Here is a 23,267-nt window from a genome sequence, read left to right as displayed (position 1 = left end):
CCCAGAAAGGACCGTGGCCCAGGGGCAGGAGAGGACTGTCTAGGTTTGGAAATGTGCTGTAGCACCACATCCGACCCTGGTTAGAGGAGGTCGGGTTTGGATGGATTCCAACTTTGCTTCTCACCTGCGGGACTGCGTGGGTGGTCTCTCAGCTTCCTGACCTTCATCTAGAAAACCGGAGTCTTTGGTGTCCAGAGGAAGGATTGTTGGTAGCATGCGGGTAGTAAGTGGAAGCAGATCCTTGTTGAGAGAGAAGCTAGCTACTTCCTGGGCGTCTCTGTGTAAAATAATAGCCTTTTCTTCTCAAGCACGCTTTAAACTCACTCCAAGTCACCATTATCATAGATTCAGGCCTTTGAATAATTAGGAAATGGCTCCCCCTCCTGGCCAGAGGATGAAATTCCACTGAATTTCTCTTGCGCCTCTGCTGTTGTATAGCTTGTATGCAGAAGGAGCTGGGCCAGTCCCTAATTCCTCCATTGGTCTTGCGTATCTCAACAGGGGCTGCGGAAGATGACAGACCCTACCTAGCACCCCCAGCCATGAAATTCAGTCGTAGCCTGTCAGTCCCCGGTTCAGAGGACATACCCCCACCACCCACTACATCCCCACCAGAGCCGCCCTATAGCACACCTCCGGCCCCCTCCTCTTCCGGCCGCCTCACTCCCTCGCCTCGGGGAGGACCCTTTAACCCTGGTTCCGGGGGTCCCCTTCCCGCCTCCTCCCCTTCATCTTTCGATGGGCCATCTCCTCCTGACCCCCGTAGTGGGGGCCGAGAGAAGAGCCTATATCACAGTGGCGCCCTACCCCCTGCCCACCACCACCCACCTCATCACCACCATCATCACGCCCCACCTCCTCAGCCCCACCATCACCATGCGCATCCTCCTCACCCACCGGAGATGGAGACAGGAGGTTCCCCCGACGATCCCCCACCTCGATTGGCCCTGGGACCCCAGCCCAGCCTTCGAGGCTGGCGAGGTGGAGGACCCAGCCCGACCTCGGGGGCCCCATCACCTTCCCACCACAGTAGCAGCGGAGGCAGCAGCGGTCCTGCTCAGGCTCCCGCCCTGCGCTACTTCCAGCTGCCCCCGAGGGCGGCCAGTGCGGCTATGTACGTACCAGCCCGCTCCGGCCGCGGTCGCAAGGGCCCGCTGGTCAAGCAGACCAAAGTGGAAGGCGAGCCCCAAAAGGGCAGCCTCCCTCCCGCGTCCTCTCCAACATCCCCGGCGTTGCCTCGGTCCGAACCACCTCCGGCCGGGCCGTCGGAGAAAAATTCCATCCCTATCCCTACCATCATCATCAAAGCCCCATCTACCAGTAGCAGCGGCCGCAGTAGCCAGGGAAGCAGCACAGAGGCTGAGCCCCCCACCCAGCCCGACGGCGCGGTCGGCGGCGGATCCTCGCCTAGCCCTGCACCTGCCACGTCCCCTGTGCCGCCGTCCCCGTCGCCCGTGCCCACCCCTGCGTCACCCAGCGGCCCGGCCACCCTGGATTTCACTAGCCAGTTTGGAGCAGCCCTAGTGGGCGCGGCGCGGAGGGAGGGAGGCTGGCAGAACGAAGCCCGGCGGCGGTCCACGCTATTCCTGTCCACCGACGCAGGAGATGAGGATGGAGGTGACAGCGGGCTGGGCCCGGGGGCGCCCCCGGGTCCCCGGCTGCGCCATTCCAAATCCATTGATGAAGGCATGTTCTCCGCCGAGCCGTACCTCCGGCTGGAGTCGGGGGGCAGCAGCGGGGGCTACGGGGCCTACGCAGCGGGCAGCCGAGCCTACGGGGGCAGCGGGAGCAGCAGCGCCTTCACCAGCTTCCTCCCCCCACGGCCCCTGGTGCATCCGCTGACCGGCAAAGCCTTGGATCCCGCCTCTCCGCTGGGGCTGGCCTTGGCCGCCCGGGAGCGGGCCTTGAAAGAGTCCTCGGAGGGCGGGGTCACTCCTCAGCCGCCCCCAAGACCTCCATCACCACGCTACGACGCCCCACCGCCCACCCTTCACCACCACTCGCCCCATTCACCCCATTCGCCACATGCGCGTCACGAGCCAGTGTTGCGCCTCTGGGGAGACCCCGCGCGCCGGGAGCTGGGGTACCGGGCAGGCCTAGGGAGTCAGGAGAAGGCCCTTACCGCTAGTCCACCTGCAGCTCGCCGCTCCCTACTGCACCGTCTTCCCCCGACGGCTCCCGGGGTCGGGCCGCTCCTGCTTCAATTGGGGCCGGAGCCCCCAACTCCCCATCCTGGGGTGAGCAAGGCCTGGCGCACAGCAGCCCCCGAGGAGCCAGAGCGGCTGCCTCTGCATGTGCGATTCCTTGAGAATTGCCAGGCCCGGCCTCCTCCAGCTGGCACGAGAGGGTCCTCCACTGAAGATGGGCCTGGGGTCCCGCCTCCCAGCCCTCGCAGAGTCTTGCCAACCTCTCCCACCTCCCCGCGAGGCAACGAGGAGAACGGCCTTCCGCTACTGGTCCTGCCACCGCCGGCCCCTTCGGTGGATGTGGACGACGGCGAGTTCTTGTTTGCGGAGCCGCTGCCTCCACCCCTGGAGTTTTCCAATAGCTTCGAAAAGCCAGAGTCGCCTCTCACACCCGGGCCTCCCCACCCGCTGCCTGACCCTCCCTCCCCAGCTACCCCTCTACCCGCAGCCCCACCTCCGGCTGTGGCCGCCGCCCCTCCCACCTTGGACTCCACAGCATCCAGCCTGACCTCTTACGACAGCGAAGTGGCCACGCTGACCCAGGGGGCTCCCGCGGCTCCTGGGGACCCTCCTGCTCCAGGCCCGCCGGCCCCGGCAGCTCCAGCTCCTCCAGCACCGCAGCCAGGCCCCGACCCTCCACCTGGCACAGATTCTGGAATTGAGGAGGTGGACAGTCGGAGCAGCAGCGATCACCCGCTGGAGACCATCAGCAGCGCATCCACACTCAGCAGCTTGTCCGCCGAAGGAGGAGGCAACACAGGGGGCGTGGCTGGGGGCGGGGCCGGGGTGGCCAGCGGGACGGAGCTCCTGGACACCTACGTTGCCTACCTGGATGGCCAGGCCTTCGGGGGCAGTGGGACTCCTGGCCCACCATATCCCCCTCAGCTCATGACTCCTTCTAAGCTCCGGGGCAGGGCGCTTGGGACTAGTGGAAATTTGAGACCTGGTCCCAGTGGGGGACTTCGAGATCCTGTCACCCCCACCAGCCCCACCGTCTCTGTGACCGGAGCTGGAACAGATGGGCTACTGGCCTTGAGTGCTTGTTCTGGACCCTCAACGGCAGGTGTGGCAGGGGGTCCCGTGGCGGTTGAGCCAGAAGTCCCGCCTGTACCTTTGCCCACTGCCTCATCCCTGCCTCGGAAGCTACTACCGTGGGAGGAGGGTCCGGGACCACCACCACCACCCCTGCCAGGGCCCCTGTCCCAGCCTCAGGCCTCTGCCTTGGCCACGGTCAAAGCCAGCATCATCAGCGAACTCAGCTCCAAGCTCCAGCAGTTTGGTGGGGCCTCTACCGCGGGAGGAGCTCTGCCTTGGGCTCGGGGAGGCAGCGGGGGCAGCACAGACAGCCACCACGGAGGAGCCAGTTACATCCCAGAGAGGACCTCCTCCCTGCAGCGGCAGAGGTGAGCAGAGGCCTGTGGCTGGTGGGTGGCTGTGGCAAGTGCTGGAGCCCAAGGTCCCCATAGAGCCTCGGAGTTACAGAAAACAAACTGGGCTGTCTTGCAGGAATCGGACCTCTAAGAAGCACACTTTCAGCTCCATGGTCACCATAACCCATGGCCCAAGATGAATGGCTACATGTGTTTATTTTGTTTTTGATGGTCCTGGAGATCAAACCTAGGACTTCAGGCATGCTACACAAGTGCTCAACTACTGAGCCACTGCCACAACCCCCCAGTGGGGGAAGGCTAGTCAGAGGCTCTACCACAGCACCACACCCCAGCCCCTTACTGGGAAGTTGTAGGCAGGGATTCAACCACTGAGCTACACCCCCAGCTGTATTATGTTTTGAGTCAGGGCCTAACTAAGTCACTTTGACTGGCCTTGAGCCTTTGTAGCCCAAGTTGGGTTTAGACTTCTAATTTTCCTGCCTCAACTTCCCCAGTAACTGGAACAACAGACCTATACCACCAAGTCTAGCTACAAAATATTAACAACAGCAACCAAATTGGAGTAACTGAAGGTGTGCATGGTGCTTTACTGCAGCAGGTAGATGACACGTGCCCCTTCCTCCATAGAAGGAGGGCATAGGGTGCCTAGAAAGGGATTGGGCAGTTGCTCCCAACAGGATAGAGGAGAGCAGAGCAACTGTGGACCCACTAGATGGGAAGATATGGGTCTATGCCTAAGTTCCCCCAAACAGTTGTTCTCTCTGTGAAGCCATGACCCATGCTAACAATGGCTAGCCTGGATGGGGTCTGGGGAGGCAGTGAGGGGAGTTTGAAATTTTTCCTCTCCATCTGCAGAGAGCACTATAATTCTGTTCCCTGTGGATTCATATCTCCTTGGAGATATGAAACAACTCACTCATGTTATTCACGGGTGGGCGGAAGGGCGCCGCATTTAATCACCATAGGCACAGATTAGATGTTGAACACAGCGGTATGCCTTTATCCAGTGTCCACCTTGCTCCTAGTTGAGTAAGATCCAGCTGCTATATCCCCAGCCCCTCGCTGGGGTGATCCCAAGCAGGGGCTCTACCACTGAGCTATACCTCAAGCTAGACAGTAGGCACAATAATTACAGATACCCCCCACAAAACAACACAAGACCTGGCTGGTTAGAGTTATCTCGGTGAGGCCACCTGGCTGTGTAAGGGACCAGTGAGCCACCCAGTGGGAAGTTCAAAAGCCCTGTGGTTCGGCCACGCTGAAGGGAGCTCAAGGGATGAGGGGAACCTTTTCTCCCCTTGTTTCTTCTCTCTTTCATCTCCCTCTCTTCACCTTTCTCTCTCTCTGTTCTCTGTCCCCATCCCCTTCCATCTCTCTCCCCCTTGAATGCCCACCCTCTATTTGTTGTTGTTTTTGTTTGTTTCTGTCTCCCTGTCTTCCACTCTGCTATAACTGACCATAACAAAACAAAACAAAACAAAAAGGCAGTATAGAATAGTGGTTAAGAGCTCAGACTTTGGTGACTTCTAACTGGGCTCTGCCACTCCCTGGCTGTGTGTCCTTAGGCAAGTTTCTTAAGCTCTCTGTGCTCTTGACGATAGTAGTAAGTAACCTTCCACGGGGGCTGTTGTGGGGATTAAATTGAGATGGGATTCAGAAAGCCTTGAGAACGATGCCTGACACACATGAGCAGCAGCAAGTGGTGGCGGGTGTTATTGCTATCACTTAATGGTTCTTTTTCTTCCATCTCTCTTGGCTATCACCCTCTCCCTGTCCTTCTTCTCACCCTTCACTTCTGCCCTGACATTCATCTGACCCTCCCTTACCACCACCCACCCCATCTTCTCCATCTCTCTGCCCCCACCCTTGTGTTTCTCCCTCTGAATCATGACTTCTGCCTTTTTCACCCCGGCCCTGAACACTTCCTCCCAAACCCTGCCCCTCCCCCTGTCGCCCCACCCCACACCCCTTGTCACATTCCAGGCTCTCCGAAGACTCCCAGACCTCTCTCCTCTCCAAACCCAGCAGCAGCATCTTTCAAAACTGGCCTAAACCCCCTCTGCCACCACTCCCCACCGGATCTGGGGTCTCCTCTTCAACAGCTGCAGCCCCAGGAGCTACATCCCCTTCAGCCTCATCTGCCTCAGCTTCCACCAGACACCTGCAGGGTGTGGAATTTGAGATGCGGCCTCCGCTGCTCCGCCGGGCACCCAGCCCCTCGCTGCTGCCTGCCTCGGATCACAAGGTCAGCCCAGCGCCCAGGCCCTCTTCTTTGCCCATCCTGCCTTCAGGACCCCTCTACCCGGGCCTCTTCGACATCCGTAGCTCTCCGACCGGAGGGGCAGGAGGCTCGGCTGACCCCTTCGCTCCCGTCTTTGTGCCACCACACCCCGGGATATCTGGGGGTCTTGGAGGAGCCTTGTCTGGGGCCTCTCGCTCCCTATCACCCACCCGCCTGCTCTCGCTGCCCCCGGACAAGCCGTTCGGCGCCAAGCCTCTAGGGTTCTGGACCAAGTTTGACGTCGCTGATTGGCTGGAGTGGCTGGGCTTATCAGAGCATCGAGCCCAGTTCCTGGACCACGAGATTGATGGCTCCCATCTGCCCGCCTTGACCAAGGAGGACTATGTGGACCTGGGCGTGACCAGGGTGGGCCACCGTATGAACATTGACCGGGCTCTCAAATTTTTCCTGGAGAGGTGATGGCTGGCCTGGACGGACCAGCCCGTCCATAGGACCCTTGAGCCTGCTGACCTCTTGACCTCTGACCCCTCTGACCATCATTCTCTCCCCTCTCCCCTCAGGGGGCCAGGGACTCTGCTAAAACTGTGCCCGGCCCCATCTCCCCAGGCCTGACTGAGGTCCCCAGGTGGACCGGATGCAGGCCAGACAATGGCACCTCGCAAGAGGTGGGCAGCTGACACAAGACTGCAAGTGGAGTAGGGGGGGGATTAGACAAAAATGACAAAGGGGTACTGAAGAAGGAGGGAAAGGCCGACTGGGGGTGGGGGGACAGACAGAGCCATAGAGGGTCAGCCCAGAGCCTGACCTGATGGGGTCCTGGGAAGGTGTACCCTCCGATTCCATCATTCGCGCTCCTCAAATAACCCTTTTCACCTCTCCAGGCCCCTTAGCCTTCCCCCTCTCCGTGGCACACTCAGCTGCCCAGCCCCCGGCCTCTTGCACGCCTGTTCCCCTTCCTGGCTGCAGTTTTTGCACAAGCTTGCCCCCTGGCTGTCTTGCACACCTCTGGCCTGCTGAGGCCCTCTCCGCTCCCCAACACGCTGCATTCTTTTTTTCTTTTCTTTTTTTTTTCCCTCAAGCGCCACCGCCTTCGCTAGCTTGCTCTCTGCATACTTGCTTCTGGGGGAGAGGGGTTACTGCACCCTTTATTTCTCTAGCCACCCTGGTCCCATGCTGCAGACACACATGGGACTTTCCTTCTCCTGCTCCCAGACCCAGGCATACTCCCATAGCCCCTGGCCACCCGTGCTCTCTGCTCTCTCTGTACATGCTCTGAACACATTCACCTCTGCTCTCACATCCAGGGCCACTTTCCTGTCCTGCCACCCCTAAGCCCTTACCCTCCCTCTCATGGTGGCACTCCTGTGCCCAGCCTTCTCTGTTTTCTCTGATACTTAGCACACCCCTCACACTCATGGCCCTGAACTCTTTCCAAATGTTTAACCCCTTCTCCCCCGACTCCTCATCCTTCTCCTTCACATTTCTGTTCACTTCTGTTTTGTTTTGTTTCCTGAGAAAGGGTTTCTCTGTGGAACCTTGGCTGTCCTGGAACTCAGAGATTGCCTCTGCCTCCCATATGCTGGGATTAAAGGCATGCGCCACCACGCCAGGCTACTTCTGTTCACCATTTTCCTTGCTTTCTTGTGTACCCTTGCACACTTCCTCTTGTGCACTTGCCCTCCCCGGCCCATTCTCCGCCCCCACCCCCAGCTTCCTCCTCCTTCTCCTCTTCCTCCTCTTCTTCCTCCTCCTCCTCTTTTCTTCTTCTTCTTCTTCTTCTTCTTCTTCTTCTTCTTCTTCTTCTTCTTCTTCTTCTTCTTCTTCTTCTTCTTTTTCTTCCTTCTTCTTCTTCCTTCTTCTTCTTTCTTCTTTAATGGTGCTCAGGTATGGGATGTGCTTGCTGCGCTGTTCTGGTCTTTCTAGATGACTTTCCCCAGTTGCCCTGCAGAGCCTGGCCTCTTTTTGATTTGCGTATTCGCCTCTCTCTGCATACTCTTAGCCAGTCCTCTCTTCTCATTTCCTGCACCCACCCTAGGTCTTCGCTCACCTCCCCCTGCTTTTCCTAGGGAGAGGAGACCCTGCGCATGCACGCTGGCTCCCAGCTCACTAGGCTGTCACCCAGTCCTGTCATTCTTAGACCATTCGTCTGTCTGTCCATTTTGCACGAAGATTCCCCTCTCCTCCCCCAACCCTTTCTTCTCTCCCAGATTACGCCCCCATCCTTACAGCATGGCTCCTCCCTCCCCGCACGTCCCCCCTCCCTGCTTCTGGGGCTTGGGAATTTAAAGCCACCTCTCCTCCCCTAGGTAGCCCCCTCCCCTGCTGTGGATAAAAGGGGGGAAGGCATCGCCCTCAGGTTCCCCCCTATGTTCAGCTGCCAAAGAAGGGAGCTCCCCTCCTTCCCCCCACCCCATTCCCTATAGCTGTCCCCAGGCGCCCCTGGGGCGCTCCATCCACGAGGGGAGGGCCCAGCCCCCTCCCCTCACCACGTCAGGGAAATGCAGGGAACCTTGTGGGAGGGTCACGGGAGGGGGAGGGGTGGCGAGGGCTGGAGAGGTGGTGGCGCTGGGCCCCTACCCGCCCCCTCCCCTGGTCGGATGCCCCCCGTCCGCAGGGGGCCTGCGCGGCGCCTGTCTATCAAGGGCTTGTTAATTCCGGATGGGTGCCGCGGGGTTGGGGAGGGCGTAAGGGGTGGGGGTGGGGGTGAAGGAGCGGGGAGAGGGAAGGGGGAGGGACTGGATGGGGGAGCGGGGTGGAGAGGAGAGACCAAGCAAAAAGAGAAACAATAGCAAAAGAAAAATATACAAAGCAAAATAAAAATTAAAAAAAAAAAACCCTAGAACACACAAATCCAAAGGGGGGGAAAACCTGAAATAAAAGCCCTAGAACTGTCTTCCAAGGGGGCGGGAGGGGACTTGAAAGGAGTTGAGCTTGTCCTGCAAGATCGCAGGGATGGGCTGGGACCAGGATGGTGTTTCTGGCCGAGTGGATGACAGTGGAGGTTCGCCCCGCCCCCCACGCCCAACACGACTTCGCCGAGAGAAATGGCTTTTGTATCAGGTCATTCTTTATAATTAAACTCACAGTATCCACCCCCTCGAGCCGGCCCCGCCTCCTTCCTAGGGAGGCCACGCCTTCTCGTTTCGCCGGGTCTGGGGGCGGGGTGCAGCTGGAACCCGCCCCCGCTGTGCGTCAATCTTCGTCGGCAGGCTCCGCCCCGAGGGCTTCGAGCATGCGCCGTCGGACCAGGGAGCGGCGCAGGTGCAAACGGTAGTCCCCCAGAAGTAAATCGTCGTGGCGCACCAGTGGGTACGCGGTTCCACGGAGGGTGAGCCCCGAGCGCAGCAGGCGTGACCGCGTCTGGAAGTCTGTGACGGTGATGAGCCACCTGTGGGCGAAGTGAAGGCCGAGAGACGTCTTTGGGTTCACCCTGGCCCCCTTCGCTTTCGGGCTTCACTGCGGTCTTCTCAGATGGATCGTTCACCTCACCAGGGAATGCGCCAGGTCCCGCCCTCGCTACTGTCTCCTCAGACTCCGCTAGAAAAGCCATTCAGCATAGGACCTGCCCCCTCAATGTCATCCTGACTCTGACTCCTCCCTAAATGCTACCCAGCCCAGGCCAGCCCTCCAATGCCATCTTCATTCTGATTTTGCCAAAAGTGCCGCTCAACCTAGGACCGGTCCCTTTGAGTGGTTCTGGGCCTCAAACCTCACTGTTCACCTTCACCTTGACCTCACCCTCTCACCTCGCCTCTTCTCCAACTCACTCTAGGCTCCAAGTCTTTCAGTTGCTTTTAGCTCCATCCCTCACTGGCCTCTACACTCTGACTTCAACCACCAGTCTCCACTAGGTTCCGCGCCCTCTGTGTCCCTCCCCCTTAAGCCCCCCCCACCCCCGCCGATGCTAGGCTCCGCCCCTCTCTCACTCTGACTCCGCCTCCCAGCTCCGTTTACAGAGCGTTACGCTCCCTGGCTGCATCCCTCCCAATTACGTTCCTCAGGCTCTCACCCTAGACCACTCCCATGCATGGTCTCACCTGTCCCTGCGGCCCGCAGTACCGCAGATGACATTCATATTCTCGTAGCGGATGCTGTTCAGGCGCCCGCTTTCCATGGCCCCGGGCAGCTCGGCCTCCAAAGCCTGCAGCACCTCCACGTGCGTAAAATCCTCCTGCATGGGCATGCATCAGCTTCAGCCCTTATCTCCTAGTCTGGAGCCTGGTCCAAGACTCCACCTGCAGACCCGCTAGGTTATGACACTCTTGTCAAAAGGGGTGACCACAGGTGTCTCGGGTGTGAAGGCATCTGCCACTCGAGATCATTCTGAAAAACTAAACTAATTAAATTGTAATCACCGCCCTACAGGGAAACTCTCCCAGAGACGAGCCATGGACAGTGCTTTACAGTTCTGGAGGATTCTATTTGAACAGGTGAATTCAAAGTTAAGGGACTGCAGTTATCAGAAGGGTCAGAAGAAATTGTTTGAGCCGGGCGTGGTGGCGCATGCCTTTAATCCCAGCACTTGGGAGGCAGAGGCAGGCAGATTGCTGAGTTCGAGGCCAGCCTGGTCTACAGAGTGAGTTCCAGAACAGCCAGGACTACACAGAGAAACCCTGTCTCAAAAAACCAAAAAAAAAAAAAAGAAAGAAAGAAAGAAAGAAAGAAAGAAAGAAAGAAAGAAAGAAAGAAAGAAAGAAAGAAATTGTTTGAGGAGATGTGATGATCACTGGCCATAGTGAAAAAGTGCGAAAAACAGCTGTCCAAGTATATAAAATCACTGTTGATGGGCTGGCTTGCTGGTTTAGTGGGTAAAGGCGCTTACTGTGTGAACCTGATGACTTGAGTTCAATCCCTATAACCTACATAAAGGTGGAAGGAGAGAATGGAGTTGTCCTCTGGCCTCCACCTGTTAGGAGAGTCTGGAAGGCCTCTTCCTTCAACCCATGTGCTAACCAGGCCTGCTTTAGCTTCTGAGCTGGAAAGAGATGCCTTGGACCTGGGGCAGTACACTGGGGTCCCTTCCTTAAAGGCACCAAGGAAAGGAGAGGTGAAATGGGGACAACAGCCCCCAATGAAAGAGTAAAGTCACATAGACATCTAAAGGGATGCCTTAAGGCTTGTGCCTAGTATACAGTAGGTGCCTCTTAACGTCAGACACAAGCAATCACGGTCTCCTCTGTGTGTGTGTGCGTGTGTGTGTGTGTGAATTTTTGTTGTTCTCTTTGAGACAGGAGCTCAGGTAGTCCAGGCTAGCTTCAAACTCACCGTGTAACTGAGACTGACCTTGAACTCCTGCTAGAGTGTTGCAGTAATGAACACAGACTTACCATGCCCAGTCCTTAACCTGAATTTAACTGCCGGCCACCTCAGGTCTGATCGGCTGATCCCATCACCACCTGAACTGTGCAGAGAGCTGGGCCACTCACCGAAGTCTCCATGCAAAGGCAGAGGGGCTGGGCAGAGGGTGGTTCTGAGAACTTTCGGATACATGGGAGCTCCCGATCCAGCGCCTCATATTCCGAGATGACCTGCCGCAGGTACTGTTTCCTGTGTGTGTGTGGAGGAGAGGGAAAGAAAGAGGGAAGGGGAGGAGAAGGAGAGAGGGCAAAGGAAGGGAGGAAGGGGAGAACAAGGCAAGGAAAGGAACTCTCAGGTCAGGGGCTGCTGCTGTCACCTCTGCAGGAGCTGTCACAGGTCGCAGGACCAGGGAGTACTCACGAGGATTTGGCAGGCTTGCCCAGGCTCCGAGACATGGACTCCTCCATAGACTCGAGGTCAACAAGGAAGGATCCTAGTAACAAAAGAACCCAGTGTCACCTGCCAAGAATCCTTTGAGGCCATAACTCTTTCCAGAAGAGAATCACCCAGCAGTGTGCACACCACTCCGGAAAGTTAGATCTCAGGGGCTAGTCTCTGAGATACCATCTGGAAGCTACAGAATCCAGCCTTCCACTATGGCACTGAGACTGTTTCCTGGCTAGGTGCAGCCAGAAGGAAGCCAGCAAGAGAAAAACACCACTCTGCACCAGAAATTTTTTTAAGGTTTATCTATTCATTTCATGTATGTGAGTACACTGTCACTGTCTACAGACACACCAGAAGAGGGCATCAGATCCCCATTATAGATGGTTGGGAGCTACCATGTAGTTGCTGGGATTTGAACTCAGGATCTCTGGAAGAGCGGTCGGTGCTCTTAACCACTGAGCCACCTCTCCAGCCCTCTGCACCACAATTAATATCAAACTGCAGCCTGCTGGTTGGAACTTGACTGATAAGTTCCTCACATGTGACCCCCTTCTTGCCAACTTTCTCATTAGCTGATGGGCCTCTCGTTTCCCTTGGCTAGTCATTGGCACACATGACCCACTCTCTCCCTCTTCTCTTCAGCTGTGCAGGCACAAGGGTGTCTAGCCTCTCTGAGCAGCTCCTTTGTGGCCTGGCAACCAAGTTCTCACCAACGGTGTAAGCGAGAGGGAGCACTGAAACTTTAGGGTCATCCACATAGAGGATTGTCTACTGGCTGTGGTAGCGTGCAGACCTGGCAACACAGCACAAGGACAGCTGTGGCAAGGGTGTTGTCACGAGCTCAAAGGCAGTCAAAGTCACACAGTGACTGTGGGTCAGCCTGTGTCTCACGGGAAAAGTGTGGGGAGGAGAGAGAGGTGAAGGAAGAGGAGGACGGGGAAGAGGAGGAAGAGGAGGAGGGGGGGGATAGGAGGAGGAAAAGGGAGGGAGAGAAGGAAGGAAGGAAGCAAGCAAGCAAGCACGCTAGCTGTCTGATGTTTGGCTCCTTCCTTCAGATAGGCTGGAATGTGGATGGAGTAACCCAGCTTCAACCATGTTGGATATGCTGAGCAACAGTGTACTGGACCTTAGGCCCACAAGTTGTCCTATAGAGTTCAAGCAGCCCACAATACACTCTTTGACCCAAATTAATGTCTGCCTTCTTTATGTTACAGTGTTTCAAGGCAGAAGAGAGAAGAGTTGCCCCTGACAGCCCAAGGCTGTACGATGTTCCTCCTGGCCTAATGATTATCCCTGACATCAATTCCAGACAGGGCCACTAGAGCAAGACACTCAGATGAGAGCACGATGCAGTTACATCTGAGCAACGAGCAGACACATAATTATTAAACACTTCAACTACAGGAATTATATAACAGCCCCCACTACCTTGCTCAGAGCTGAGGGCTGGATCTCCCATCAGCACCCTGTGCTAAAAGCCCCCAGATGCTCCAGCTTGCATGTGAAGTAACACACTTCCTTGGTGGGCATGCACTCTTCTAGATGTGGTGTGGGAATCTGGTTTGATGGCAACATCCCAAGGCCCTTTGTAGCCCTGGCTGTCCTGGAACTCACTCTGAGGACCAGGCTGTCCTTGACCTGAGAGAGCCACCTGCCTCTGCCTCTGCCTCTTTGCCTCTCTGCCTCTGCCTCCTTTGCCTCTGCCTTTCTTGCTGGGGTTTCAGGGGTACACCACTGCTTTAATCTGCATTTTAACAGAATCCATGCCTTACTGCCTCCTTTTCATCTTCCCTTCTGTCCTACTTCAAACACAGATGTTTTCCAGAATGTGACACTACAATGGCCAAGCCCTTTGTGACAGTGCTAGGGATCAAACCTGGGTCTTTTCACAGTGCTGGGCAGGTGCTCAACCATGGAGATGACTGCAGCCCCTCCCTCACAGGGGACTCTAGGCCAGCACTTTCTTGTTACTGTACATGCCTCATCATGGCGTGCCACTTTGTCACTTGAAGCAATACCATGTTGTCTCAGCATCATTGAGCTGACCAATCTCCCCGAGAATACTGCAGAATTTCTTTCTCTCTCTCTCTCTCTCTCTCTCTCTCTCTCTCTCTCTCTCTCTCTCACACACACACACACACACACACACACACACACACACACACACACACACTGTGCTTTGCTCAAGTATACCATACAGGTACATTTACCTTAATTAATTAATTAGCTACCCTAATCCCACAATACTTTGTAATTGGTTGTCACCACAGTTCTAAGCAGCATGAGGGCCATTTGCTCAACTGTTGTGTGTGCGTGTCTGTGTGTATAATGTGGGTGTTGGGGTTACCTTTTCTTCACATTGTAGGAAGGTATACCTCTATTTTTATTTGTTAATTTTTGTAAATGCTGTGAAGGTCGAGGTCAGACAGCCCTCACCTGCCTAAAGGCAATCTAGAATTGTACTGATTTGTTGTAATAAAGAGCTTAAGGCCAGTAGCTGGGTGGGAAGTGGAGGGGGGAATGGGACCCCGAAGATTCAGAGAATGGACCCAGGGAAACAATATAGATGGCAGTGGAGCAGAGAGGCACGGAGCTAGAGGCCTAAGCTTTAGACTGTATAAAAGCCTTCGTGTCATCGTCATACCACTGAGACTCCAAGGAGGTACCGCTCTATGCATGTGCACACGTCTGTGTGTGCACATGTGCATGGAAGTCTGAGGCCAGCCTCAGGTGTTGTTCCTAAGGCACTGCTCACTTTGTGTTTTGAGATACAATCAACCACTAGACTTGTCGCTGTTCAGTGAGCCCCAGGGCCCTTTGTCAGCCTGTGCCGTGGCAGGATTACAGCTGTGCACCACCACATCTGCTTTGTTGTTGAAAGATTTGCTTTTAATTCTAATTGTGTCTGAGTGTGTGCAGCCCACACGCATGCGAATGTCTGCAGAGGTCAGAAGAGGGCAACAGATCTTCCAGAGTGGTTGCTAGTGCCTGGTGTGGGCCCTGGAAAGCTCTGCAAGAGCTGCCGAGCCACCTCTCCTGCCCATTTCGTCTTGTTTAACGTGGGTTCTTGGGGGTTGAATGTGGACCCTTATGCATGCATAGCAAGCACTTTGCTGACTGAGCCATCTCCTACCCTTTTAATCATGTTTTGAGGCAGTGTCGCAATCTACAGCCCAGGCTGGCCTTGAACTCATGGCGACCCTCCTACCTCAACCTCCTGAGTGCAAGGATGGTAGGCGTGCATCGCGGTACCCAGGCCACAGCTGCAGCGTGCTTTTGCCATCAGTGTTGTCATTTTAAATGTATTTTATTTTTAATTTTGTGTGTGCACATGACTGACATACGTATGGAGGCTGGAAGTGGGAGTCAGATCTGCTGGAGCTAGAGTTGCAGGTGGTAGGGAGCCACTCCGCATGGGTGATGGAAACTGAGCTTGGGTCCTCTGCAATTGTGAGCTTCGAGCACTGAGCCACCTTTCCACTTGAAGCCTCAATATTCTTGCCCTAGAATCCAGCAGAGTGCCAAGTGCAGAGCTGGTCCAGGATGAGTGTTACCAGGGAACATGCGTTGCATCCATTGTGTGATTGTGTGAGCTGCTTGACACCAAACTCTGTCAAACCAACTGGAAATTAAAACAAACCAAAAAATAAAAATAAAAATAAATAAACAAGCAAATAGATTGGGACGTAAGTCAGGGATTTATGTCCGGATTTAGACATAAGAATCTAAATATGTACTATACAAGAGAAACCCCTGGGAGATTCATGAATTTTGTCAGCTGTCACCGTGGCCTGGTGGATATATGTGTCCTTAAAAAGTCCCAGCAATTTGAATGGGGCTAAAAAGGTAGCTCAGTCGGTGGTGTGCTTGCCTTGTGTGACAATTGGTTTTAACTGTGGACTTGACACAATATAGAATCACCTTGGAAGAAAGTTTCGGCCAGGAACTGTCCAGATCAGGTTGTTCTGTGGGTGTGTCTGTGAGAATTGGTTATGCTAACTGAAGTGGGACACACACCTACTGTGGGCAGCACCATTCCCTGTGCACGGGATCTAGATTGTATGAACAAGGGAGGAGACAGCATTCAGAGCAGCAGTATGCATTCATGGGTGGATTCCCTGCTCTCTGCTCTCGCCAGCCCATGTGATATGACCAGCTGCTTCTGGTTCCAGACACCTTGACTTCCCTGATGTCATAGACCTGGGATTTTGAACCAAATAATCCCTTTGTCCCTTTATTTTTTTGGGGGGGGGAAATCAAAGTATTTTGTCACTGCAATGGGAAACAAACTAAGATACTACTCAGGCATGAATCCTTAAGGGTGATCCCCAAACTCGTGTAAAAGATGGACATAATCAGTATTATGTTATCCCAGCCTGTTATGTTATATCAGCCTGTTATCCCAGTGCTGAGGAGGCAGAGAAAGATCCCTGCAGCTCGCTGGTCAGCCAATCTAACTGAATCTGTGAGCTCCAGGCTGGTGAGGGATCCTGTCCCAAAAAAGAAAGTGGCCTGTGACTGAAGAACACATCTGATGTCAACTTTGACCTACACACACACACACACACACACACACACACACACACACACACACACTTACCAATACAGAGTCACAGCTGAAGTCAAAATTGGTAAAAATGAGATTGTGCCTGCCATTTATGGTCTGTATAATAATCCCCCAAATGTAATGGGGTGCCCATGTGAAACACAATCAGGAAACTATTGCTCACATTACAGCTGGGTGTTGCTAGGAGAACTATTGAGTTCATTAAACTATTGTCTTTAGAGGCTAGGGATATAGCTCAGTGATAGAGCGCTTGCCTAGCAAGCTCAAGGCCCTGGGTTTGGTCCTCAGCTATGGGGGGTGGGGGAAGCTATTGTCTTAAGCTGGCCATAGGCTGTAACTCTCCATATTAAAAACTCTCTGAATTTCTATCCCGATAGCGTGGAAGGAAACCTATGCCCTGGAAGAGTATGTTTGGTCACTCAGATGTGTGGCTCGGCAACCTCAGAGATCTCTGTGAAGAATGAGAGTGATTTCTCAGAAAAGAGGATGTTAAAAACAAACCGGATGCTTCTGAGCCATGACAGCATTTCTAATCCCCATAACTCTGCACTGAAGTGGCAAAAGTATATTATTCAGTGGTAGAGCATCTTCAGAGCTTTTCCCGACACCACACACGTACACAGATTAACAGGCCTGGTGGCCAGAGTCTGTCATCCAAGCTATTCAGAAGGCTACACAAAGAGTTCAAAAATTCAAGGCTGGCCTGAGCTACAAACTGTGACCCTGAGTCAGATAACAAAAGGCTGGGCCTGCAGTCCAGCAGTCCAGCACCTGCCTAGAATCCCAGTGTCTTAGTCACTGTTCTGTTGCTGAGAAGGGACACCATGACCAAGGCAAAGCACTGGGGACTTGCTAACACTTTCAGAAGCTTTGGTCCGTGAGCATCATGGCAGGGAGCATGGCAGCAGGTAGGAGTCATTCAGAAGAAGTAGCTGAGAGCTATAGTATGATCCTCAAGCTGAGAGACAGACAGACAGACAGACAGACAGACAGAGACAGAGACACAGAGACAGAGCGACAGAGAGACAGGGACTAGACCTGGCATGAGCTTTTGAAAAAGGCCCATCCCCACTACACACTTCCTCGAATAAGGCCATACCTCCTAATCCTTCTAATCCTTTAAAACAGTTCCACTCCTGGGTGACTAAGCTTTCAAATATATGAGCCTAGGGGGAGGCATTCTTATTTAAACAACATTCCACTCCCTGGCCACCACAGGCTTATAGCCATATCATAATGCAAAAATGCATCCAGTCCAACTCAGAAGTACCCATACAATCTTAACAAAAACATTCAGAAGTTCAAATTCAAAGTCTCTTCTGAGACTCGATAATTTAACTGTAAGCCCCATAATATAAAAACAAGAAAGCATATCACATACTTCTAACACATTATCAAATACATTATTGTTCCAAGAGGAAGCAAAGGGAGCCACACTGAGGAAACACCAGACCAAAGCGAGACCAAAGCCCAGAAGCACAAACTCCAAACTCTGCATCCTCATGTCAAGTACAAAGCACTTTACAGATTTCCAGCTCTTTTCAGCTTCGTTAACTATGCTGTGCAAAGGTGTGTCTTCTCACCTGCCTAAGGAATTTTCTGATTGGCTTTAAGAAAGAGCTGGCAACCTAGAGCTGGGCAGGATAGAAAAGGTGGGACTTATGGGCAGAGATAAGAACTATAGGATGTAGAGATAACCTCTTGTGAGTTGTGCGGAAGCATCCCCTGTCATTAAAAATTAGATGAACAATGAGCTGAGGCAGGAAGTAGAAGGTGGGAGTTCTAGAAGAGAGAGATTTGAACTCTGGGAGATAGTAAGAGACAGATTCACCCCAGACTTTGAGGAAGTCAGATGTGTGAAACTAAGGAGAAGAAACCAGCCATGTAGCTGAACTCAGGTCACAATAAATGAGACAATGAATTGAGAGTTAGTTGGGGAACCAGCCTAGCTTATGGCCTAGGTAGGCAAGCATTCATAAATAAGCCTCCAAGTTGTTATTTGGGAACTGGGGTGCGGGTGAAAAAGTCAGCGGTTGCCACTGGAAGAACAGAGAGGTAAGGAAATCCACCAGCCAGACACTGAGGAAGGAAGGAAGGAAGAGGTGCCAGGACTGGAGAACAGGTAAGAGGCCAAGTGGCAGAATGCAAATTAGAATGAACGGAAATCAAATAAGTTACATGAGTGAGTTGGGAACAAGCCTAAGCTATAAGGCCTGGGCTTCATAAATAACTCTAAGTCTTTGCGTCATTATTCTGGAGCAGGTGGGTCAAGACAGCCGGGTGATGGGCTCCACTGGCTCCCTGTTAGCAGCTTTCTTCTGCAGCTGTCCCACAGCTCTGGCATCTCCAACATCTTGAGGTTCCCAAGCAACCCAGGTTGCACCTTCACAGCTTCGTGCCTCTCTGAGCCTCCACGCCGGACACTCCTGCACACGCCTGACGTCAGCAGCTCTCCTTAGCTGAGAGGAAGATTCCACAACCCTTCCTTGTATCCTTGACTCTAAAACCAGAACCGTGTGGCCCAAAGTACCAAGATGGCTGCTTGCTGGGGCTGGAACACGGCCACCTCGGTCAGTTGTGTTGGCATTGACTTTCTGTTATCGATGGTTTCCTTCAGTACATAAGCTCTCCTTCATGGGCTGGAAGCTTGGCTGGGTGGGCTCTTACCTTGAGGACCCCTCTCCCTTTATTCTCTTTAGCATCGGGCTTTCCTTCAACCACCGTATCTCTCTGAGCACTGGGCTCAACTCCATTACACCTCCTGCTGCTCCTTTTCCCTTCGATGTGTATATCTTGCATTTCTCTTTGTCCAGATTGCGCCTTTTCATTGTATATCTGCATGACAGTGATTCCTAGTCTGTGCTGTGGTGCTCAGTGCCTTAATCCCAGCACTCAGGAGGCAGAGGCAGGAGGATCTCTGAGTCTGAGGCAAGCCTGGTCTACAGAGAAAGTTCCAGGACAGCCATGGCTACACAGAGAAACCCTGTCTCGATGAGAGAGAGAGAGAGAGAGAGAGAGAGAGAGAGAGAGAGAGAGAGAGAGAGAGAGAGAGAGAGAGAGAGACTAATAACCACATGATTCTATCAATGCCATTATTAATCTAAAAAACTCTTCAGTTTAGTCTCAGGCAGATATTTGGGACACGGGCAAAAAGGCACCACATTCTTTGCCAAAATAACATAAGAAAGTTGTCTTAATCAACAGTGTTCTATTGCCGTGAAGAGACACCGTGATCATGTTAGCTCTTGTAAAGGAAAGTATTTAACTGGGGCTGGCTTCCAATCCAGAGATTTAGTCCATTGTCATAATGGCAGGGAGCATGAAGGCACACAGGTAGACGTGGTGCTAAAGAAGGAACTGAGAGGTCTACTTGTGGGTCTGCAGGAAGAGAAAAAGTCTCTGGGACTGGCTTAGGTTTATGAAACCTCAGAGCCCACCCCTAACGACAAACATCCTACAACAAGGCCGCACCTACTCCAACAAGGCCACACCCACTCCAATAAGGCCATACCCCCTAATCCTTAGAAGTAGTGCCCCTCCTTGATGACTAAGCATTCAAATATGAGCCAATGGGGACCGTTATTATTCAAACTACCATAAACAGTCTCTAGGGCATTTACTTCCGCCCCCCACAGTTCAACTTGCCCTCAGCATCTCTTTAATGCTCCTTCTTGAATGGCCCATTAAGCCCCACTTCAAGTGTTCAACTGCTTTTCTAAATCCGACATCCCAAAGTCTACATTACACCAATAAGTAGCATGAGTAGGCCTGTTTCAGCAATATCCTGCTTCCTGGTACCAACTTCTGTCTTGATCGCTGCTCTACGGCTGTGAAGGCATGCCGTGACCACACTGTTCTGTGGCTGTGAAGGTATGAGATGACCACAGCCACTTTAACTGGGGTCTCCCTCAAAACTTCAGAGGCTTAGTCCATTATCATGTCAGGGCACATGATAGCACACACGGCACTGGAGCAGTCGCTGATCCACAAGCGGAGAGAGGGGAAAGGCTGGCATGGGCTTTTGAAACTTCAAATCCCAGCCCTAGAGACATAGATCCTTCAACAAGACCAGATCCACTCCTTAGTGATGAAGCAGTCAAATACATGAGCTTCTAGAAGCTATTCTTATTCAAGCCACACTACCCAGTGAGAAGATGGAGTGTGGCTCAGTGGTCGAGCACCTGCCTAGAATCCACCTGTGAAGGACTAGGATCATGTCTCAGTGTTAGAGCCCCTGTCAGACACCACAAATCTTCACCCAAAACTGAAAAAAATAAAAGTATTTACTAATTCACTTGATGCAAGAATTTCACTCCTCACCCGGTGGTGGTGGCGCACGTCTTTAATCCCAGCACTTGGGAGGCAGAGGCAGGTGAATTTCTGAGTTCGAGGCCAGCCTGGTCTACTAAGTGAGTTCCAAGACAACCAGGGCTATACAGAGAAACCCTGTCTCGAAAAACCAAGGAAAAACAAAAAAAGAATTTCACTCCTCAATAGCATCTCTGTGCTTCCTGTGTGTCTTGGAGGACAATGGAGAATACCTTTTCACCAGAAAACTTAAAAAGATTATTAGCCAAATGACTAATAGCCACTCTGCCCCTGAGAACTCCCAGTTTAGAATGGCAGAGGAAATTCTTCCCCCGGGCAATCCCAGAGTGCCTCCCTGAGGAGGTGTAGGTTACAGTGAGACTTAAAGACTGTAGGAGTTTGCTAAACTTTGTAGTTTGGATGTGAAAAGTCCCTACTGGTTCACATGTGAACAAATGATACCCAGTTTTGAAGATGGTGGGCTGTTTCAGAGGTGAGGGTCTAGGTGGAGGAAGGTGACCACATGGGGTCTTGAAGTTTATAGATCTCTTCCCAGGTACTCAGAAATAGTCACTAGGCTTATACCAAAATGTTCCAGCTCCGATTCATTATCTCCACCAGGTAAGCATCCAAAAAACTAGGACTGCCTGAGCCCCAGTGGCAAAGCTTCTTGTTAAATGGGCCTCGGGTACAGCTAGAGCTGGAAACCCCTGAGCAGAAGAATAAGCTCATCTTGTTTCCTCTTACTCCGTCGACCGAGGTGGGCAGCTGAGTGTTTGCAGCTGAAGTGGTAGGAGAAGACATCTAGGGAGCCCTCAGAATGAAGACTTCTGGAGAGAATGGTTGGAATTGTAGTAGCTGCTTTGTGACCATGAGGTAATAGCCAGCCAAAGTTATGTGCGATGCCAAGGAAATGTATCTCAAATCAAAACTCTGAGAGATGAAAGAAACTGGCTCCCTAGTGGTGTCCCTGAATTTTAATCTCTCTGTGCTTTTTGTATAGAACAAATGCCATTTCTACTTTTACAGAGTTCGCATTTCTGTTACTTACAGCCATGCAGAATCTTCTTGGGATGACATCAACTCAGCATTTGGGAAGTGAGCTGTGCTGGAAAGGGCTGCAAGCCTGGGGCTGACGTGAGCAAGAGACAGCTATAGTCTAGCTGCGTTAGGAAGACTCCCTGGAACCAGGTTGAGCCCAGGTGAAGCAGAGAGACTTAATGACGGAGAGGCAAGGTCCCTGTGGCAAACTCAACTATGGACAAAGAAAGTAAGACAGGGATAGGGGGTAGGGGGTGGGGTCGGGGCTCTGAGTGGGGCTGTGGTGGAAGATTGGCACCTAGGGTTTAGTTCTGCATCTGGGTTGGAGGTGGGGCTATCTGAAAATAAGAACCAGGGATTGAGGACAGGAAGACGTTGAACTACTGTGCAAGACCAAGGAGTGAAGATATCTAGGGAAAACAGACTCAGAAGCGTTGTTGAGGCCCAGGAGGTTCATGGGAACTGCAGTTCTGGGCCCAGAAATATTAGCGGGGAGGGGGGGGGGGGAGGGGAACGGCACTGCATCATTTCATGGTAAATTCTTTGTAAACCGAGGGTATTTGCCAGGGAACTGCATAGGGTGAGGGGAACAGAGTTCTAAATCTGAGTATTGCATAGGGCACTGCAAGTGTCTCATGGGATATGTAGTTCGGGGCCCAGAAGTTACATTCAGATAGCTGCAGCACTTCTTGTTAAAAGATTATTAATTAGCCCGGTAACTGCAGAGGCTGGTGGGAAATGTAGTTCTGGACCCAGAATACTAACCAGGGACCCGCAGAGTCTTTGCTAGAGATCTGCAAGGCCTTCTGGGAAATGTAGTTTTGATTTCAGAATATTGGCAAGGGAGCCTCTTGGGAAAAGTAGTATGAGCTCAGAGTATTATTAGCAGGGGGACTGCAACAGCTTCTGCGAGATGTAGTTTGAGGCTTCCCACACTGGCCAGAGACTTGCAGAACCCCCAAGGGCAATGCAGTTCTGTACCCAGAGTATCAGCCAGAGAAAGGCAGGGGCTCCTGGGAAATGTAGTTCTAGGCTCGAGGACCAACAGTGTGGGAATGCCGGTTCGCCGGCCCCCAGACCTGCTCACCTGTCTCCCTGTGTGAGCCAGGGGCGCCCAGGTTGGGGGAGATTAAAGGCTCCACCTCTGGCTGCATCCTGGAGAAGCGGGTCTGGGGAAGTCCAGAAAGATGGGGCGAGGCGCTCGCACTGGGCCACACACTGCAGCTCTTGTCCTGGACTCCTGCTTCTTGCTCTTTGAAACCACGAGGGACAAACACGGAACTGGAAGGCTGAGACCACAAGGACACACGCTTTCCCCTAACCTCCGGGACTCGGTGTGCGCCCCACCTCCTGTTTCCCTGCAACTCTACTTCCGTCTCCATCTCTTCCTGTATCATGGCCTCTCTTTCTTCAGCCCTCCTGAACCATCCCTGTCTCCGGTTTTCACAATTCTCTGTCTGCCTCCCTCTAAACCCCTTTTCCCAGTTGTCCTCCACATTTCTCCCAGAAGTCTCTGCCCTCTGTCCCACCTCCCTGGTCTTTTTCTCCATCAGCCTCCCCAGCACCTCCCCAGCCCCCTGGATTGCCCCCTCCTCATTGCAGTTCTTCACCAATCTTGTCACCCTCTCTGAGCCTCCCTATTTCCCGTTCCCCTTCTCCCAGGCCCATTCCTCAGTCTCTCTTCCATAGCTGCTTCAGCCTCCACTCCCACCACCTCGCCCTTCTCTCTTCCCCTCTCTGAGCCTACTTGCCCTCTGCTCAGCACCGGCTAGACTCCTGGAGACAAA

General features: G+C 53.2%; 2 protein-coding genes and 1 long non-coding RNA gene across 8 annotated transcripts in view; 2 read left to right on the top strand and 1 right to left on the bottom strand.

The window, feature by feature from the left end:
* Window positions 1-6,890, top strand: part of Shank1 (SH3 and multiple ankyrin repeat domains 1) — a 47,527-nt gene extending 40,637 nt beyond the window's left edge. For all 4 annotated transcript variants that reach the window (XM_029479972.2, XM_029479971.2, XM_021167767.3 and 1 more), the window contains 2 exons: window positions 502-3,589; window positions 5,561-6,890. In XM_029479972.2, the coding sequence (XP_029335832.1) occupies window positions 502-3,589; window positions 5,561-6,278 (3,806 nt within the window). In that variant the 3' untranslated portion in view covers window positions 6,279-6,890. The remainder of the gene's footprint in view (window positions 1-501; window positions 3,590-5,560) is intronic.
* A 1,978-nt stretch (window positions 6,891-8,868) lies between these two features.
* On the bottom strand, window positions 8,869-23,267 carry CUNH19orf81 (chromosome unknown C19orf81 homolog). 3 transcript variants are annotated; one of them, XM_021167989.1, is made up of 6 exons: window positions 23,228-23,267; window positions 22,568-22,769; window positions 11,538-11,610; window positions 11,246-11,366; window positions 9,857-9,990; window positions 8,869-9,207 (listed from the first exon to the last, which is right to left on the bottom strand). In XM_021167989.1, the coding sequence occupies exons 2-6, from the start codon at window positions 22,632-22,634 to the stop codon at window positions 9,012-9,014; spliced, it is 591 nt and encodes a 196-aa protein (XP_021023648.1). In that variant the 5' UTR covers window positions 22,635-22,769; window positions 23,228-23,267; the 3' UTR covers window positions 8,869-9,011. The 3 variants fall into 3 exon arrangements, with proteins under 3 accessions (XP_021023648.1, XP_021023647.1, XP_085697925.1); XM_021167988.2 differs by lacking the exon at window positions 23,228-23,267 and having other exon boundaries at window positions 22,568-23,182; XM_085841799.1 differs by lacking the exons at window positions 8,869-9,207; window positions 9,857-9,990; window positions 11,246-11,366; window positions 11,538-11,610; window positions 23,228-23,267 and adding an exon at window positions 14,896-15,186 and having other exon boundaries at window positions 22,568-23,182.
* On the top strand, window positions 9,076-11,584 carry LOC115031553 (uncharacterized). Its single transcript, XR_003837222.2, has 4 exons — window positions 9,076-9,323; window positions 10,185-10,249; window positions 11,190-11,356; window positions 11,502-11,584. It is a non-coding gene; the product is annotated as an uncharacterized LOC115031553 (long non-coding RNA).

Source organism: Mus caroli, unplaced genomic scaffold (assembly GCF_978045245.1).
Source record: "Mus caroli unplaced genomic scaffold, Mus_caroli_1 scaffold_8, whole genome shotgun sequence".
Lineage (NCBI taxonomy): Eukaryota > Metazoa > Chordata > Mammalia > Rodentia > Muridae > Mus > Mus caroli.
The sequence above is the reverse complement of the archived record's forward strand: the minus strand, read 5'-3'. Positions and strand labels throughout refer to the sequence as shown.

Coding starts and splice junctions, on each gene's coding strand:
- CUNH19orf81 (XM_021167988.2), bottom strand. CDS start 23,030: ATGGAGAAAAAGACCAGGGAGGTGGGACAGAGGGCAGAGACTTCTGGG. Junction 11,611..22,567: donor TGGCTCACACAGGGAGACAG/GTGAGCAGGTCT, acceptor TTTTGTTACTAG/GATCCTTCCTTGTTGACCTC. Junction 11,367..11,537: donor GGCAAGCCTGCCAAATCCTC/GTGAGTACTCCC, acceptor ACACACACACAG/GAAACAGTACCTGCGGCAGG.